The following is a 19,981-nucleotide window of genomic DNA, read 5'->3' on the forward strand; positions in this document are numbered from 1 at the left end:
GAGAACATTGCTGGCCAGAAGGGGGCACTGTGCTGTCAGTCTAGGTATGCAGGGAGCTCTGCCTGCAAAGCCCGTAAAGGTGGTGAAGAGGATAAATATTGATAGGGCTTTCCAGAGCTCCGGGTGTGTTAGAGGAAAAGAAATTACTTTCTCTTCCTGCCTCCCACCCCCCACCCCACGCTTTCTCTCTCGCATGCATGCACACTGAGTGATGAAATGCATATATTACAGCTTGTGCATTGGGTAGACATGAATAGGGAAAAGCTTGCTAGAGAAGATGACCCCTTGGGCTGTTGGCTCAGAAGTGGAGAAGGATGTGGTTTGATGAAAAGAAGAAAGAAAGATGTTCTAGGAATTTGGCAGGGGATTAAAAGAAGCGAGAGAACTTAAACTAATACTCTTCGCCATAAAGTGATTTCTGTTTAAGGGGGAGGAACTTTACTCTCATTTTTCCTGTGGGCTGAGTTACAGGATAAAGACTCCTGTGCTGAAAGCCAGACTGCTCTTCCCAAAGGAATGACTATATAAAAGTTTTATGCTCTGAGTGTTGCACTGATGTTTGTTTCTTGTTAGATTCAAGTAGGGTAGATTAGAATTTCCTTCCTTCTGTCCATAGCCTAGGGCCGGGTTGTTGCTGGCGGAAGGAAGGGGCCGTAGGGAATAATATCAGATACGAGTGGTTCCTACAACATTTTATGGTGGGAAGCAGTGTAAGAATGAATTAGGTCTTTAACCTAATTTCATGTTCTGATAAACAGCTTCTTATGTATGCCATTTCTAAAATTAGCCAAAAATAAAAGAACTGATGGTCCCTTGACAATTAAGTCTGGATACTACTAACCTTTATTTAAAATATTAAGTTATTATTAAAGTAATACACATGAGTTGTTAAAAGTTGAAATAGGTGTGGAAGCTTACCATGAAAATCAGTAGTCTCCCTCCCCATCTCTCCCATTCTGGTTCTGTTCCACCAAAGGCAACCACTTTGAACTCCTTCTGCTTTTAATTCTTTTGTGGTTTCCACCATACTTCTTTTTTATGTTTATTAAAAATTTTTTTAACGTTCATTTTTGAGAGACAGAGCACAAGCAGGGATGAGGCAGAGAGAGAGGGAGACACAGAATCCAAAGCAGGCTCCAGGCTCTGAGCTGTCAGCACAGGGCTCGACGCGGGGCTCGAACTCACAAACTGTGAGATCATGACCTGAGCCGAAGTCGGCTGCTTAACTGACTGAATCCCCCAGGTGCCTCTATATTTCTTTTCTTTTTTTATTTTTTTGAGACAAATAACATGTGAGTGGGAGAGGGGCAAAGGGAGAGAGCAAGAATCCCAAGCAGGCTCCATGCTCAGCCTGGAGCCTGATGCAAGGCTCAATCTCATGACCCAAGGATCACAACCTGAGCTTTAAACCAAGAGCAGGACACCTCTGTTTCCACCATAGTTCTAAATAGGTTTAGAAATAATCTTTCTGAATTCTCTTGTAGGTAAATATTTAACTTCTGACTTTGGTGCCAAGTACTGACATAGTATATCATGTTTATTTTTTTCCTAGTGTAACTTGCCTTTTCTTCCTCATTTTTCTGCTACATTTTTTTTTTTTTACATATACTTGTTTTTCCCTTCAGATCACTATTACACAACCTCTCTATATATTGAAAAAAAGCTCTCTCAGAATAGTGTCTCAGTTCTATTTGTTTTTCCCCCCAGAGACCTCTTTCTCAGGTAAACTGGCTGTTGTGTGGATGTATTGTAAAATGATCATCTTAGAACTTTCTTGATGTTTTGTTGAGTTGAATTCCCTATTTTTTTTTTTTTTGATAGTGTGTTAGTGTGTTGTTTTATTTATTGATTAATCCCTAATATTGTTAAGCCCATTTTGCAGTAAACAGTTTCCTAAGAAAGCTTACATGAAAGGTAAAGTTGAGTGTCTGATAGTTTGGCTAGGTATAGAAATCTAAAGTGTTGCTCTAGCTGAATTTATGTTAAATTCAATGTGATATTTTTTCTCCTTTATAAATAAGTTATTTTTACAGTCTTGTGTTTTTAATAGAAGGATATTTGGTATTCTATAATTTCAGATTTTTGAATAGGTCTCTCGTTTTGGGTACTTAGTGAAGCCTTTCAATCCAAAACTTTGTATCTTAGAATTCTGAGAAATTTTCTTGTATATTTTTTAAAAAAATGTTCTCTTTGTCTTACTTTTGTAGAGCTTATAATGGTTGGATATTGAGTCTCACATCAGTGCTCTTAGGTCTCTAATTTTCATCTTTTTTTCTATTTTTTGATATATATTCACTTTTATATTTCACTTCTATGATTGGATTATCTTAGGCTGTCATACTTGTAATTCCTAATAACTCTTTCATTCTGTTACATTTAAAAAGTAGCGTCTTACCCTGGTTTTAGATGAATGTACTCTCTTCTTACAACTCTGAGGATGTTAGCATTTTAAAAAGTACTCTTGGGGTGCCTGGGTGGCTCAGTCGGGTAAGCGTCTGACTCTATTTCAGCTCAGGTCATGATCTCATGGTTCATGAGTGCGAGCCCCGCGTGGGGTTCTGTGCTGATAGTGCAGAGCCTGCGTGGGATTCTCTTTCTCTCTTTGCTCCTCCCCTGCTTGCTCGCTCTCTCTCTCTCTCAAAAAATAAATAAACCAAAAAAAAAAAAAAGTATTCTTCTTAAAGTTTGCCGCATGGTGTTTCCTCAGATCTTTTCTTTTTCTCTTTTCATCTTTGAATGTCTTTTTCATAATTGCAACTTTCTACGCATACTTGGTAATCTTCCAAAAAGCATAGACAACTGAGTGGTGCTTTATGAGCATGGGTCAGATAGCAAGCTCTGCTTTAGGAAGGACTTTGAAACATTAGGTATATGGAGGATTTTTTTTCTCTTCCTGTGAGGTTTCAGTGTTTGCCTAGGGCATGGTCTTTAGCTCTCCGGCCATGGGTATAGGGGTCTAGCTGTGTGACGTTTCTGTGCCGCCAGAAGCAGGGGCCTTCCAAGAAAGGAACAGTGCTGCTTTTCTTAAGCCTTTGCTTTTAGCCCTTTATAGTTTTATCTCCTGAAGTTTCTCCAGATTCTTAACCCTGATCTCCTGGCTTGGCTCCTCTGAGTAGAGACTTTAACTGTTTCCCCTTGCTTTCCCCTTGCCTCAGTTCTTTTTCCATTGTTGGTGTCTCCACCTCCTGAACCTCCAGTGTTTTGTAGGCTAACACCCCTCTCTCCCTGTCCACATGCCCCTCTGACACACTGGGGTGTGCCTGTCTCTGTCCTGCCTGATAAGTAATGGTGATGGTTCATTTTATGTATATGCCATGGAGTGCCCAGATGTTCGGTCAAATATTATTCTGCGTGTTTCTGTGAGGGTGATTTTGGATTATATTAACATTTGGATCATACAGTAAAGCAGATTGCCTTCCCCAGTGTGGGTGGGCTTCATCCAATCAATTGAAGGTCTAAATCGAGCCATAAGGCTGAGTAAAGCGGGAGCCCCTCCTGCCTGACAGCCTTTGAACTGGGACAGCGTCTTTTTTTTTTTTTTCCTGCCTTCAGACTGGAGTTCCACTACTGGATGTCCAGCTTGCTGACCGTGGGTCTTGGGACTTGTCAGAATCTATAATCGTGTGAACAATTTATAACCTCTCTCTCTCTCTCTCTCTCTTTCTCTTTCTCTCTCTCTCTCTCTCTCTCTCTCTCTCTCTCCATATACCTCCTGTTGGTTCTGTTTCTCTGGAGAATCCTGACTAATGCAGTGACCCTCTTGTTAGAACTGAATTATTACTCTCTCAAAAATGGACTGACTTATCTTCTCAGAAAATAGTTTTCAAAGTAGAACCTGTTCTTCTGTCTCAGCCCAGGGCCTTCCCCCAAGCAGTGTTGCCCTCTGGAGGTGTTCCCTTGCTGCGGCTCCTAGAGGCTCGTGCCCAGCTTTCTCGCCAAAAGCAGACAGGAGTCTATTTTAGGAAGAAAAAAAAAATCTCCTCTGCTGATGATTCCATTTCTCATTTTGAAAAACATGGTTGTATATTTTTACATTCCTTTCTAATTTATGGTGCCTGGGTGGATGAGGACGATAAATGTGTGTCCATTTAACAATTGTGAGTCAGAAACCAGGTCCTTAACGTTTTTTTTTTTTTAATGTTTATTTTTGAGAGACCTAGAGCACGAGTTGGGAAGGGGCAGAGAGAGAAGGAGACACAGAATCTGAAGCAGGCTCCAGGCTCCGAGCTGTCAGCACAGAGCCCGACGCGGGGCTGGAACCCACCAACCGTGAGATCATGACCTGAGCTGAAGTCGGATGCTCAACCGACTGAGCCACCCAGGTGCCCCGAAACCAGGTCCTTTTTGGATTGAGCCTTTATGTGTGGGGCTTTAATAAAATGCTCTGTTCCTCATGTCTCTGTGAAGTTTCAGGTAGGCAACTACACGGGTGTGTGCACTTTATGCAAAGTTGAGCTGTATACATGGTTCCTCATGCATACCAGAAAGTGCAGAAAACCTAGCAGAAAAGCTTGAGTTAAACTTACACATTTGAGTAAAGCTTTGCAGTTACGGGTGAGTCACAAAAATGCTATCGCTCGCCTTGGGTTTTGATATCCGTAAACTTCTTGGACTCTTCGTAGCACACAGGACTGACCGATTTTGCTTTATTATCCAGACCTTGGTGAACTTTTTGTGCATTCCACACTAGTGAGCCCTGCGTACTCCTCACCACACCTCCTGCTGATTTTCCTGTTTATCCGTGGCTAGGATCCCATGTAGACCTGACTCGTCTTTGGAGTTCCTAGGCTCTGCCTGCTTGGGAAGTGACCTTTTTTGACTAGTTTTAACCTCCTCCTGGAACGAGCGATACCCCTGCTTCCATGGAGCCTGTGCAGGCTTCAGGTGCTTCTACTGTGATGACTCTGTTTCAGAGTCCTATCACACCTTGTTTGACTTGTAGTATGTCAGCCCCCAGAGCAGCCTTAAATATCCCTTTCGATTGGGTTTATTTCCCTGGGTTTGGAAAGACCATCGTGAATTCTGAGTGCAGGGCCAAAGGTATGATTACATGCAACAGACTTTGACCTGTTTTGCTGGTCCTGGGGTGGCAGTAGGATTGGGCTTCGTTTGTGACTCCTGTACCTGTTGGTGTCGAGGTCAGGTATTTTCATGATATTTGGTGTTTCTTTTTATTCGAGATAGAATCTCCTTGAAGGTGGTCCTTTTCGCTTTGCTTTGAAATGAGAGTCTCCCAGCTCCCCTTCCTTTGGCTTGATCTCCAAGTTCACAGGTTTTCAGGTAAAGCAATTGAACCAAACCTACTTCTCAGTGATGCTACATCTGAAGATAGTAGCTGTAAGCAACCAGTGTCTTGCATTTGGAACTGCGTTATCTCAGAGTTGTCCATGAGCGAAGATTTGCCTGGCAGCGTGCTTTGTGCTCAAAATGTTGTTGTGTCTCCGTTCTCTTCTCCCCTGGCCACATTTTCATCGAAGTATGGAAATAAACGCTTTGTGCCCAGAGGCATTTATTGAACGATGCATTATGTGTTACAGAAAAGAACATGCAAAAAAGGTCTATGTCAGCCGTCATAAAGTGCTATGAAGAAGTGTGTTACTAATGCCGCTGGCCCAGGTCCAATTACTACATTCTGGGAACAGGCTATGAGATAAGGCAGTATCTAGCACCTTTTCCCCAGCTCTGGAAGAAGAAACAGGAAAAGTGTTGAAAATAGAGATTTTCAAAAGTGTTGAAAATAGCGTTTTCATATGAGCTTTGCAACTGGTGGAATTGTAATAGTTCAGGAAAATGATGTGAACGTTTTTAGTGAAGTGGTCCTAGCCCTGTTTATCGGCAGGGATTTCTATATTGGAGAGGATTTCCTGAACATAATTTGGGGGGGAGGGGTGTTGGTTGGCAAAGCATCAGGAGCTAGATGGGGAGGGCCATAGGCCTTGCTGTCCATTGGTCCATCCTCTTGGCTGTGTGTATACCTAAGGGGGATTTACTGCTCCCATTTCAAAGCCGAGTGTTAAGCTAGTTTAATTTCTGGGTTTCTGGAGGCTCGTTTTAGGGGCAAGTTACACTTGGATTAGTTACTGCATTTTAGATTTGCCTTTAGAGACCAGTTGTCAATTTCGGTGTTTCTCACAGCCAGAAAATCCTAACTCAAGCGTCATGTCTGGTTTTTTTTTTTTTTTTTTTTTTTTTTTTTAAACGTTTATTTATTTTTGAGACAGAGAGAGACAGAGCATGAACGGGGGAGGGTCAGACAGAGAGAGAGAGACACAGAATCTGAAACAGGCTCCGGGCTCTGAGCTGTCAGCATGGAGCCCGACGCGGAGCTTGAACTCACGGACCGAGAGCTCATGACCTGAGCTGAAGTCGGCCGCTTAACGGACTGAGCCACCCAGGTGCCCCATGTCTGGGTTTTTTGTGCTGAGTTCTGGTGATGAGACTTCTGGAATGCTTTGTGATGTGTGGCCAGCGTAGCCCCAGACCCACGTGTTTGCCAGGCCCTGTTTCCTGTAGGGGTCGTTTCCCATACTCTCCAGGTGCTAAGAGTGCCCAAGGGGAGCATCCCCCCCCCCAGACACGTGACCCCTGCTGAGCCAGGTTTCCCCAGGGGAGGGGGTTTGCAGGTTGCTGCAGTTGTCAGCTCTTGTCTTCTTGGAATCCAGAGACCTCGGGTTCTCGAGATGAAAAGGCCGGTGTCTGACTCAAGAGGTCTCTCCGTACTTCTGCGCGTGGTTCCGCCCCCGTTGGCCCTTCCCTGCCTCTCCCACGGGAGCGCTCACACTCCCCGCTTTGCCCTTGCTGTTCCCTGCTCCTGTGGCGCTCTTCCCTGCTGTGCCCATGTGGATGTTTCTGCTGCTTCACCTCCCTCAGGGCTTAGCACAGCCTTCACCTTCTTGGTGAAACATGCGCTGACCTTGCCGTTGAGGATCAAGCCCCTTTCCCCAGGCCCCGCTCGCGTGCCTCTGTGTCCCTCTTCCCCGACTGATTTTCCTCCACGGTGTTTACCACATCTATTCTGCCCTGTTTTGTTTTCAAGCTCATTTTTCCTCTAGAATGTAATTCCCACGAGGGTATGCAGTTTTGACCGGTCGGTTCCCTGTCGTGCCTGGCACAGTGCTAGTACCCGGATGGGGCTCAGTGAATATCCGTGGAAGGAAGGTCAGATGGATGTTTGACGAGCCCCTGGTCATTCCTCACGTCGCCCAATTTTGGAAGACGCTGCTCTAACGTGTTTAGAGGGCATCCGAGTGAACCACAAGAAATGCCTGTTTTCTCCTGGTCACTTCTCCCCATTCCCCAGGCTCTACGATGTGCTAACTACCTAGGGCTGCCTGGAGCCAGTGCCCGTCCTTGCCGTGAACAGCCATGTCCGCAGGCGTGCTGACGTGTGGTTCGGGTGGGCATCTTTTGGGGCCGACTCGTTCACCTGGGTGAACAGACTCTTCTGTTGGGAACCTCCTGAATTGGCCCGTTTCACCCTGTGTATGGTTCTTAACCCTGGTACGGGGACCGGATGGTAGAGGTCTCTCCTCCTTGTTAGGTCTTGTAGTGTTCACCTGGACTGACTTCAAAAACGAGATTTGAGCAAAGCTACCTGTTCAAGGGTGGTTGCCGGTCAGGGTATGGTCCTTGGACCAGCACCGTTGACCTCACTGGGAACTTGTTGGCAATGCAGAATCACAGGCCCACTCTAGACCTACCGAGTCAGAACGTGCACGTATTGGGTAGTTTTACGTGCAACTTGACCCGGCCGTGGTGCCCAGGTGTTTGGTCAAACATTATTGTAGATGTTTCTGTGAAGGTGTTTTTGAATGAGATTAGCATTTAAATTGGCAGACTGTGAATACAGATGATCCTCTACTTTGGGTGGCCTCATGCGGTTAGTGGAAAGCCTGAACAGAACGAAGTCTGCCTTTCCTGGACGAGAAGGAATTCCACCATCAGACAGCCATCAGACGTGAAAGAGCACGTTCGATCTTCCCCTGGGTCTCCGGTCGGCTGGTCCACCCTGCAGACTTTGGACTTGTCAAGCCTCCACAATTGGGCGAGCCAGTTCCTTAACAGCTCTCTTTCCCTGTCTCTGTGTATACACTTCTGTTGCTTCTGTGTCTCTGGAGAACCCCAACGAATCCATTTTCACAAGATCCCCCCAGCAATTTATATGCATCTTTAAGTTGGGGAGGCACTACCCTAAACTCTTCTGGTGGAAGGATTTTGAGGTGCTTGCCTTTAGCGGGTTGTAGTTGTGTGTCTCTAAATCTGTACCAGGACACCTCAGGGTTGTCTGTCAAGACCATCGTTTTCAGGCTACGCAGTAGCCATCTCTTAGACCCATGTCGGTTTCTCTGAATTACTGATGACACTCATTCTGTTTCAGTATGAAAATATCTTAGACTCACTTTTCTAGTCTGACTAGAATAAAAGTTGGTATGTTTTCCTCCCGCATCTTACCTTTGGTTTTCTCACATAAATGGGATCTCTGTCTACTCCAAACCTTGACGGCATTTCAGAGACAGGCGGGTCCTCTTACGCACACTTAGTATCTTACCGAATTGGGAAACGTTCACGCGTAGACAGGGTCGCGTACCGTCAGTGTGGGTGTGTCTTTTCCATACAGATGGAATCTGGGGTTTATAGTCACACTACTTTATAAGATGCTTTTTAGTCTTCAAGTGTATGAATTTTCCTGTTTTCTTTATGATAAATGTTGTTTGCTTTGTTTCAGTGGTCAGTACACCATAAAGGAATGCGTGATGTTCCGTTTGAATTTGTCCTCTAAACTGTAGTTGGGAGAACTTTATACCGTAACTTTATACGACATGTACTGTCGTGTACGTGAACTCGATATATTTTCCCTACTCTTTAATGAGCTTGATTGCAGCTAGTTCTGTCTGGCAAAATTTTACAGTGACGTCTTATACCCCAACGGGCTACATATAAATGAATGGGGGCTCCATGCAAACGTATTTTCTAGCTAGTTCAGTGATATCCCTTCAAGTGTCAGAATCTTTAAGTTTGAACGGTCTTAGAAGTGGTTTTCATGTAATTGTCTATATTTAATACTGTAAGCAGACAAAGGCTAAAAATAATTCTCTGAGGATGACTCCAGTGTGTATTGTGAAACACAAGGCTGATGCACCATGGGGATGATCTTTTCTGAGACAGTAGCAGTAAATGGTACATGGGACAGTTTCCTGTTTCCTCAAGTGACCTTAAGATGCTGTATTTTTTGAGTTGCCCGGTTTTATTATTTTGTTGTTGGGACTTATAGCAGTATATATGCCCCTAGTGTTCTGTCTCCTGAGGCATTTGCTCTATTTTGGTGTTTCTGATTTGTTGTGTATTTGTGTGTTGTGTTGTTCTGCTGGATAATCTTGCTATCCTATATTTCAGTTAAGAGTTGGCTCAGATAGAACTACCCCACGATCCAGCAGTTGAACTGTTAGGTATTACTCAAAGGATACAAAAATACAGATTCAAAGGGGTATATGCACCCCGATGTTCATAGCAGCATTATCAACAATAGCCGAACTATGGAGAGAGCCTAAATGTCCGTCGACTGATGAATAGATAAAGCAGATGGGGTATACATGTATACACACACACACACACACCCCATGGAATATAACTCAGCCATCAAAAAGAATGAAATCTTGCTATTTGTGATGACGTGGATAGAGCTAGAATGTATTAATGCGAAGTGAAATAAGTCAGAGAAAGACAAATATGATTTTGCTCCTAGGTGGAATTTAAGAAACAGATGAACATATAAGAAGGGGGGGATAAAGAGAAGAAAGGGAAACGAACCACAAAAGATTCTTCATGATGGAGAACAGACAGGGTTGATGGAGGGAGGTGGGTAGGAGATGGGCTAGATTGGTGATGGGTATTATGGAGGGCACTTGTGATGAGCACTGGGTGTTATATAAGTGATGAATCACTGAGTTTTCTACTTCTGAAACCAGTATTGCACTGTATATCCCCTAACTTAAAGTTTAAAGAAATACTTAAAAAAGACAATAAAAAAGAAGAGTTGGCTCAGAATTAGGTCTTCAGAGGGCAAACTAGGAGCCAAGCGGGTACTTCTTATTGGTAAGCCTTTGAGCAGCCAAAGGAAATCTGGTTCATTTGGCCCCTTCAGCTTCTCACTTTATGCCTTTGGATTATTTCATTGTTCATTGATTATCTGCTATGTAGTGGGAACATAGGAAGTTGAAGTAAGCATCTTAATGTTCCCAGAATCTATTTTGGGGATGGATAAATATACAAAGCAAAGCAGAGACCATATAATGTAGGGACAAACACCATCCTGTGGGCTTGGAGGAAAAAGAGTCTGTGATTTGACCAAATTTAATGGCATATATAAGTTTGAGGGGGTAAGATGGGAAGGGCAGTTTAGTTATGGAGAGACCATTTGGGTGAGAGAGGATGTCCCAGGTGGAAACAAAAATGGGAACATCTACAGATTCAACACAATATTTATCGAGATCTAGTGGCATTCTTTACAGAAGTGGAAAAAACACTGCTAAAACGATATGGAACCACAAAAGACCCTAAATAGCCAAAGAAATTCTGAGAAGGAAGAATACAGTGAAAGGCATTACACTTCCTAAGTTAATGCTATACTCTAAAGCCATAGTCATCACGACAGTATGGGCTTGGCATAAAAACAGACAAATAGATCAACAGAACTGAATCAAGAGCCCGGAAATAAACCCAAGTATATATGGTCCATTGATACTTGGAGAGGGAGCCAAGAATTCTCAAGGGAGAAGAGACCATCTTTTCAATAAGGTGCTGGGATAATTGGATACTCACATGTAAAAGAATGAAACTAGACCCCCATCTTACACCACTTACAAAAATTAACTTGAAGTAAAGACTTAAGTGTAAGACCACAAGCCATGAAACTCTTGCAGGAGAACATAGAAACAAGCTCGTTGACGTGGGTTTTGGTGATGATTTTTTGGATGTGACGCCTGAAACCCAAGCAACAAAATAAAAACCAAGTGGGACTACCTCCAAGTCAAAAGCTTCTGCCCAGCCAAAGAAACCATCAATAAAGTGAAAAGAGAATCTGTGGAATGGGGAAAATGCATTCGCAAACCAAATATCTGGTAAGGGGCTAGTATATAATATACATAAGAGACTCCTACAACTCGATGGAAACAAATGTCAGTTAATAAATGGGCAAAGGACCTGAGTAGACACTTATCCAAAGAAGATGGACGAAAAGCCAATAGGCACATGAAAAGATGCTCAGCATCTCTAGTCATTAGAGAAATACAAATTAAAACCATAAGGACCTATCCCATCACACGTATTTGGATAGCCAGCATCAAAAAAAGATAACAAATGCTGGCATGGATGTGGAGATATAAACTGGTGCAGCCACTGGGGGGAACAGTATGGAGTTTGCTCACAAAATTAAATAGAACTACCCTGTGACCCATCAGTTCAACTTTGGGGAATATATCCAAAGGAAATGAAAACACTAAACCTGAAAAGATATCTCCACCTCTATGCTCATAGCAGCACTGTTTACACTAGTCAAGACATGGAAACAGCCTAAGTGTCTGTTGATGGGTGAATGGATGAAGAAGTTGTGGTATATGCATTAAAGTGGAATATTACTCAGCCACAGAAAACGAGGGAGCCCTACCATTTGAGATGTGGATAGACCCTGAAGGCACTTGAAGTGAAGTAAATCAGAAAATGAGGACATACTGCATGATCTCACACGTAGAATCTAAAGAATCCAAACCCAAACTCCTAGAAAAAGATGAAACCTGTAATCACCAGAAGTGGAGGGTGGGAGGAAGGAAATTGGATAAGGTGGCCAAAAGTTACAAACCTCCAGTTAGGAGATAAACAAGTACAAGGAATGTAACGTACAACATGACGACGATAGCTACCACTGCTGTATGATAGATATGAAAGTTAAAGTTCGCTTGTGCCCATATGAGAAGATGGGTGTTGGCTGAACCTGTTGTGTTCACCGCTTCACGATAGATGTAAATCAGAGCATCATGCTGTGCACCTTAAGTGATACAGTGATGTATATCAATTATTTCTTAGTAAAACTGGAAAACGATTCCAAGCAAGCGTGAGTAAAGGATGTGATAGGAGTGGAGTTTTTTCAGGTGTGGTTGACCAAAAATAAAGCCCCCACCTGTGGTGGGTATCCAGAGGGATACCTTCCTGGTACCCAGGGCATACTTTATGGAATTAACTTGCTGCATTGAATCGATGGCTTTCTATTAAGAACTATCATGCATCACAAATCATGGAGTAATAATTCTACCCCGCTTGTGTGAATTACCCAAGGTATTTCTATCTATCTCAGTGTTCGTATCTTCTGTATTTGGAATGTGTACCTCTTTCTGTTTTGCGATCCTTGAGACATGTCTTCCTTTAACTAATATTCTTGATGTGCTTACTATAGCTCCCAGAAGGTGGACAAATTTCCCTGCTCACACTGTGTGAATAGTAAATGTGTCTAACTTTGAAAACAAAGATCCCATTGGAAGATCTTCTTGTCAGGTGTGTCCTTTTACAAAATTTTGTAAAGGGCCAGCATGGCAATTTTCTTGTCCTGAAGTTTGAAATACTTTATTTTTAAAACCACTTGTAAAATTCTTGAAACCTCATCCTCTTGCTTTTTAGAACTTAGGTTTGTAACCGACGCTATCATTTTTCTTTGTCCTTTCAGTACGGCCAAGTACAGCGTGTTGACGTTTCTACCTCGATTCTTGTATGAGCAGATTAGAAGAGCTGCTAACGCCTTCTTCCTCTTCATTGCCTTATTACAGGTAATGTTTTTTAAAAAGTTATTTAAAATTCATAATGCTAACTACATGCAAAATGAGACTTTGCTCAAAGGTCACGTAACTGAAAAAGTGTCATGATGCTTGGATGTAATTTGTCCCCTTATCCAATCATTTTTCCATGAAGAAACATGATCTTTGCATAAAGGGAGACTTATCTAGATATTGCTGGGAGGATAGTGGCAGTTACTAAAAAGACGCCTTGAAAAATGGCCCTAGGGTGATACTTTTAACCCCCTTTCTGTTCTAAACACATAGCAATGTTGGATAAAATTCTTAAAATACGTAAAACATGTACTTAGTTTTTAAAATGTAATCATTTTGGTTTAACAAGTGGAACAGAACTTCAAAGAGTGGTGAGTGTCCTATTTTTTTTTTTTTTACATAGAGAGGATTTTCATTTAAAAATTTTAATTTTGTCAGCTTCCCTCTTTTGGTCTCTTGTCTTACAGCAAATTCCAGATGTATCTCCAACAGGAAGATATACCACCCTGGTGCCATTGATCATTATTTTAACAATCGCAGGCATCAAAGAGATTGTAGAAGATTTTGTAAGTTTTTGCTTTCATACAATAAAAATGTTGTATAACTTATATAGCTTATAACTTATCTGTTGCTTTGGGTTTTTTGTTGAAGACAGGAAACTGGTCGATAGCTTAACTAGCCTGTCAAGGCCCACGATGGTGTTTTTGGGGAGGGAACGTGGACACACAGTGTCTTAAATCCAATGGCACAGAAGTAGTTCAAACTCTATTTTCTAATGTTAGCTCTGAGGCTCCTCTTTGATTTTCATCACTAATGTTCCTTGTGTCCTGCTTTAGAGCTTGTTAATTTGGGCCCTGAAAGGATTATATTGCTGCCTACTATTGCAGCATTGGGCTGGCTGTGGCTGAGGTAATTTTATGAGTCTTTTTCCTCATATTAATCTCCGTGTATTTCCAAGTTCATTGGCTACAGCCGTATTCATGCTTTCTCCCCTTTTCTCTCTCCACCTGTGGTCTTGTCTGCATAGTCTTTCTCTTCCTCTCCACTCCTCACTCCCTCAACCCATTTCTCTCTCTCTCCCTTCCTCCCACCCCCACCCCCAGCAGTGTGTGTGGCTCTCTCCTTCTCACACACACATACACTCACACACACATGTACATTTTTCTGGGAAAAGGGAAACAAATAAATGGAGTACAAATCAAAGGAAACGTACTTTGTGCCTGAAGTACTTTACCAATAAAATGAATTCGGTTGTTGTTGGGTTTATCATCCTGAGTAATTTTTTAGTCGAGCCTAAAACAAACAAGGAGTGAGAAGTTTCATACTTCAGAGTGCTCGCTCCTTGTTGGAGCCAAAAGGTCATGGTTTACACCTGCATCCACATTTGCTACATTTATCTACTGAATTCAAGCGACGCTGGGTCACAAACCACCGAGCTGAATTTTATAGCATTAATGTTGCTGCCAGTCGGTTTCCTCGTGTCCTGTTTCTTTCCTGATCTATTGTTTGTTGTTTCAATTATTCATTTGGAACTTGTGAATCTAAGAACGTTCTTTTCTTTCTTGTAACAGAAGCGGCATAAGGCAGACAATGCAGTTAACAAAAAGAAAACGATAGGTAAGACACCAGGCTGAGTCACTTTTTCCACTGGAAAACCTAAGACCTGCATTTAAGGCATTTTAAATTAGTAGCTAATGGTACCGAGATAAGTCGAGGGAAGTGATCTATAAAACATTTTCAAGAGCAAAATTACAAACCAGTCCAACAAAAGTGAGTCCTGGCTCTTAAGATTTGAACAGAATTGGTGTATTTTCAAAAAGGTGGTAATTTTCAGGAGCTAGACATATTTTATGTCCAAGAATTCACATCCTTGATTTGTAATTGCGCCCTACCTCTCTCTTTTACTCTATTGATTTCTAGAACATTAGATCTGTGGGGTTGTGTGTGTGTGTGTATGTGTGTTTTTAAATCTCGTAACAACAGGGTGATATTTTTCTCCTGGGATAAACAGGACTAGATTTAACTTATATGCATATATCTATATTTATGTGTACACATTCTTCTACATATGGGACACAGATTTGGGCTCCATTTTGGGGAGTGCTGTGGTATATATACCTTTATGTCTAACGATATGATCATGTTGGAAGTAACAAGTGGAATTGTAAAAGGAGCGTTTTAGATTTTGGAAAGCTGGTTTTATTTTGATTATATCAACCGATGTTGATTGAAACATTTTTTTTTTTTCTTTTTCAGTGTTAAGGAATGGTATGTGGCATACCGTTATGTGGAAAGAGGTAAAAACGAATTTTAAAGATACCCCGGAAAGTACTGGCTTGGGGACTTAGAATCAATTGATAGTATTGATTGCAGTAGATAAAGTTCAGGTTAAGACATCAGTCCTTTCCCATGGAAGTTTTACATTGTGGAGCTTCCCACGAGGTTTACTTAGAACTGCTCCTTGTTGGCTCTGTTCCCCGCCGTCTTCTGGAAAGTACCCACGGTGTCAGTTCAGTTGTGAAATTCATTGCTCCCGATGGATATTTCTAGAATATCAAAGCAGTCTCTAGCTTCTGACTCCAATCCAAGAGACCTTCTCCCTGGTCTCTGTTCTCCTAACCTAAAACCAGTTTTTTAAAGATTTTCTAACTTCGGAGAGTCTCGCTTCTAACATCTTTGGTGGGAAGAGTTTTGGGTTTAAGATTGACTGTAGAACATAAATAGATGGAGTGGGGGTTGGAGACCAGTGTTGTTTCAGTCCTGAGGTTGGGTGGCACGACCCAAGTCTTAACTTGACGATACTGACAAGGTTTGCCTCCGTGTCCCTAGAAACCTGAGGTTGGGAGGGTTTGGGGCTGGTGAGCGTTTCTTGGCAGTTCATGGTGATGAATAGAAAACCTAGAAGAAATACGCTGTGCCATCTGGGTATCTTGCACCTGATAAAATTAGCTTTTGAAGTGAGCCTCTGTTTTACCTGGACCATCTTAGTGGTCATAAGATACTTTTGGGGGTGACTCTCATGACTTCAGAATTTGAAGCTGATTAACATGATTTCAAAAGGAAACTGCGTTTTAGAGGGCTAACTTAACGATAGTTTCTGCTGTTACACATTTAATAAGCAGTGTTTAAAAATGCCTCTAGGGGCGCCTGGTGGGCTCAGTGGGTTAAGCAGCAGACTTGGCTCAGGTCATGACCTCACGGTTTGTGGGTTCGAGCCCCACGTCGGGCTCTGTGCTGACGGCTCGGAGCCTGGAGCCTGCTTTGGATTCTGTGTCTCCCTCTCTCTCTCTCTCTCTCTCTCTCTCTGCCCCTCCCCAACTCGTGCTCTCTCTCTCTCTCTCTCTCTCTCAAAACTGAATAAACATTAAAAAAAAACCTTTTTTTTTAAAAATGCCTCTAGAATTTTTTACTTTGCAAAATGTCTGTGATATAGTGCCTGTAGCCCTCAGTTTAGTTTTTTTTTTTTTTATTTTGTTCCAAGAGACCTATTAAGTCCCTTTATAGTGTTTTGTGATAACACTTTAACCTTGGTAGCAACCTAGAAATCCTGTATTGCAAATACTAATCGACCTCCCTCTTACTTGGAAGTCTGTGATTCTTGGTCAAGTGGTTTGAAATTCTTGACTTCACAGGTTAGAAATGCTCCCAGTGCTGTTGGGGGGTGGGATTTCCACTGCACTTAGGAATGGCCTCTGTTTCTCTAAGATTCCTATTGCCCGCCCCCGCCTCTTCCCCCGCCCCAGATAGCCATGAACTGGATTTGGGATGTTTACACTACTCGAAACAGTAGAAAGTGGAGTGATGATCTCTGAATTCCGGGTCCAGGAGGGGATGGCCCCACTGACCCCTAAAGCTTGCTACTGTTTCCCACCCACACATTTGAAGTTAGAAAAAAATCCCAAACCGAATAACTCTTCTATGCTTTGCCACATACATTTTTAAATTTCATTTAAAACACTTGTGCTTGTTTAAATGGAGCTCTTAGCACGTACTAGAGACTGTGTTAGGCGCTGGGGACGCAAATAACAGTACGGCATGGCCCCTGCCCTTGAGAAACCGCCTACAGTGGTTCTCAGCCCCACTTGGTGTGGGGCATCCCAGCTGCCCTAACGCTGACTGCTGCCCGGGCTGCAGTCTTAAGAAAATGTCTGATTCTGAATTTCCACAGGGCCCTCAAATTTGCATTTGTAACAAGTTCCCAGGTGAGGCCGCTGCGGCGGGTCCAGACTCCTGCCCCAGCACCCCCACGGGTAGTGGGAGCGGCAGGCAGCTGAATAGAATGCAGTGCACCTACTGAGCTCCGTGTAGGGGCGGGCTTGGGGAACATACGGGAGGGACTACTAGTCCAGCAGTTCAGAGGAGCGGAGGCTTCTCTCACGGGATGCGCTGGTGTTCTTGCGAAGGATGAACGGGAGGTAACTGTTTGGAGAGGGAAATGCTCTTCAGGACAGACGGAGGTGGGTGGGCGGGAAAGGCGGGCACATCTACACGGTGGCTCAGAGCAAGATTGAGAATAGGGGAGAAGACAGGGGAAGCGATCTTTAAGCTTCCCAGAGCCATGAAACTCCCACCTGGAACGGTAAAGCCGGGGTCGGCAAGTCCCCGGGCTGTGGCTGAATAGTGAAAGCTCTTCTGTGCCTCTCGAGAGCTTTGGTTGACTTGAGGAGACCTTTGAGCTTGTCCTTCAAAAATCAGAGACTTGAGAAACCCCCTGAGGCTAGAGTGGATTCAGGGGTTCGGGGGGGGGGCTCTGTCTCGCGTTAATTCTCATTCTGGGTAGTGTCACATGCGCAGGAGACAACCAGGCATAAGAACACCAAATAGAAAACCATTTTCAAACACGTTTCCAGCTAAGTCGTTTTTCATGCACATGAAACTTCTTAGTACTTTGTCAGTGGGCTACAGATGCCTCTGTATGGAAATAACTAAGATTGGGGGGGGAAGCCCTAATTCCCCTGTCCCCACCGGGTTCACAAAAATGCCACTACCTTTTTCTTATGAAAACATGACCAGGTTTCCTTTCTCATTTTTAACTAAGTGCTTCTTCTGATTTTTTTTTTCTATGCAGTTAAACTCTTCACATAACATACGTTTACGTTTAAAACCATTTTCAATTTTCATAAGCATTCCTTGCCTTTGAACCGATGGTTGTCGCGATAGCTCTATAGCCTCTGTTCTTTGATATTCTTTTTAAAAAAAATTTTTTTTTACATTTATTTTTGAGAAACAGAGTGAGACAAAGCGTGAGCCGGGGAGGGGCAGAGAGAGAAGGAGACACCGAATCCAAAGCAGGCTCCAGGCTCCGAGCTGTCGGCACAGAGCCCGATGCGTGGCTCAAACTCACCACGAGATCGTGACCTGAGCCGAAGTCGGACGCTCAACCGACTGAGCCACCCAGGCGCCCCTGATATTCTTTATCATGGAATACGGGGTATACTTCGGTGCCCGCCCTTTGCCGCTAGGTTGATATACAGTGGTTCTGGAATTTAACTTTTACCACCATTCCCTATATCGAGCGCGGTTCCTTACTTCACACGCTTTGGTGAGTGATACAGAGCACTGGCAGGACACCTGTTTAGCAGACCTTCCTTCTCCTACTAGAAAGTTAGATACAGGCACCTGCCAGGGGCATTCTCCCAGCCTGCAAGATCCAGCACTCTTTCATAAGCATCACTTTCATAACTACTCCGTTTGAAGTTCCTGATTTCCGAGAGAACAGAAATGTGTGTTAGAACAAGAAGGAAGACCTGGTGCCCATTTTGAGTTTTGAATTTGTTAATGTGTGCTGAGAGCGGCCTTTGTTCCCGTGCTGTCAGAGAATCGTGGCATCTCTGACTTTGACACTCCCAGTGTTCGTTTGGTGTCACTCCTGCTGGTAGAGACTGGCACTCGGCACATGCCTGTTTCATGCCGAGTGCTTGTATATACGTCCTTAGTCATTGCATCAGCCCTCCCAGGTTAAGGTTGTTCTTTCCCCAGTTAAAAAAAAAAAATTATTTATTTTTGAGAGAGAGTGAGCAGGGGAGGGGCAGAGAGAGGGAGACACAGAATCCAAAGCAGGGTCCAGACTCTGAGCTATCAGCCCAGAGCCTGACTCCGGGCTCGAACTCACAAACCGCGAGACCATGACCTGAGCTGTGGTCGGACGCTTAACCGACTGAGCCGCCCAGGCGCCCCGAGGTCTTTCCCCATTTTGTAAGTGAAGACGCTGGGGCTCGGAGAGGTGAAGGGCTTTGCCAAGATTGTCTAGTGTCTGTGAGTCTCAGATTTGAACCTAGGTCGGCCTGACTTGAAAGCCCAGACTCTACCTACCTGGGTGCTTCTGTGACGTTATTTAAAGGATTTCCAAACCCTTGGCCATGGTGTTCACGGTTGGCAGATTAGGGCCTCTTTCCTTACCTTGGGTTCTTCTGTCCAGCGGAGTCTGTTTCCTAAAATGGTCTCTGACTTTGGCTATGACTTTGTTTTCGTTGGTTTTTTTTTTTTTTTGGCAAGTGAGGCTATACAAATCTTCCCCGTTGTATGTGGTATGTTTCCAGGGGACCTTTCAGGTGCCCTGTTCGTGGGTGAATTTAGTATTGCCTTGCAGTCAGACCACGGGCCAGTTGCACGGTTTTGAATCTGGGGTCTAACGCTCATTGGCTGCTGTGTGATGTTGATCGCGTGATTCCTCTTTGAGCCTCAGTTTCCCTGTTTGTTAAATGGAGAAAATCTGTGTTAACTCAATTGCTCCTTAAAATAACCCCATGAAATATGTGCCGTGAACCTCATGATATACACAGATGCACACGGGGTTTACATCGCTTGCTCGGAGTCATATAGGGACAGTGAGGAGTCCAGCCGGGGGATTTGAGCCCGGCCTTCAGGCTGGCTCTGGAGCTGTACTCAGCCACCCCCCCCCCCACTACTGTGTAGAGCTATGGGATTGTTGTAGAGTTCAGGGGTGGAATTTGCAACTGGATGGAATCATCATGAGCAAAGGAGACCTTGATAGTTGTTCTGACTCGTGTTTCCTTACTCTCCCTTTCTGTTTTTGTTTTGTTTTTCTTTTTCATTCAGCATCCACTGCAGAGAGGCCATATTACCATTTGTAGTGAAAGACTTTGCTTCCGTTCTTGTCAAGGAAAATAATTTGGGCTTGTGTCTTGAATTTCAGGGCATAATTATAT

At 43.5% G+C, this 19,981-nt stretch overlaps 1 protein-coding gene across 13 annotated transcripts in view; it reads left to right on the plus strand.

The window, feature by feature from the left end:
* LOC122217186 (phospholipid-transporting ATPase IB) overlaps positions 1 to 19,981 on the plus strand; it is a 609,544-nt gene that overhangs the window by 125,848 nt on the left and 463,715 nt on the right. For all 13 annotated transcript variants that reach the window (XM_042934232.1, XM_042934582.1, XM_042934301.1 and 10 more), the window contains exons 3-6: positions 12,713 to 12,812; positions 13,280 to 13,378; positions 14,384 to 14,429; positions 15,069 to 15,109. In XM_042934232.1, coding sequence (XP_042790166.1) covers positions 12,713 to 12,812; positions 13,280 to 13,378; positions 14,384 to 14,429; positions 15,069 to 15,109 — 286 coding nt within the window. The remainder of the gene's footprint in view (positions 1 to 12,712; positions 12,813 to 13,279; positions 13,379 to 14,383; positions 14,430 to 15,068; positions 15,110 to 19,981) is intronic.

Source organism: Panthera leo, chromosome A1 (assembly GCF_018350215.1).
Source record: "Panthera leo isolate Ple1 chromosome A1, P.leo_Ple1_pat1.1, whole genome shotgun sequence".
In the NCBI taxonomy this organism is placed as follows: domain Eukaryota; kingdom Metazoa; phylum Chordata; class Mammalia; order Carnivora; family Felidae; genus Panthera; species Panthera leo.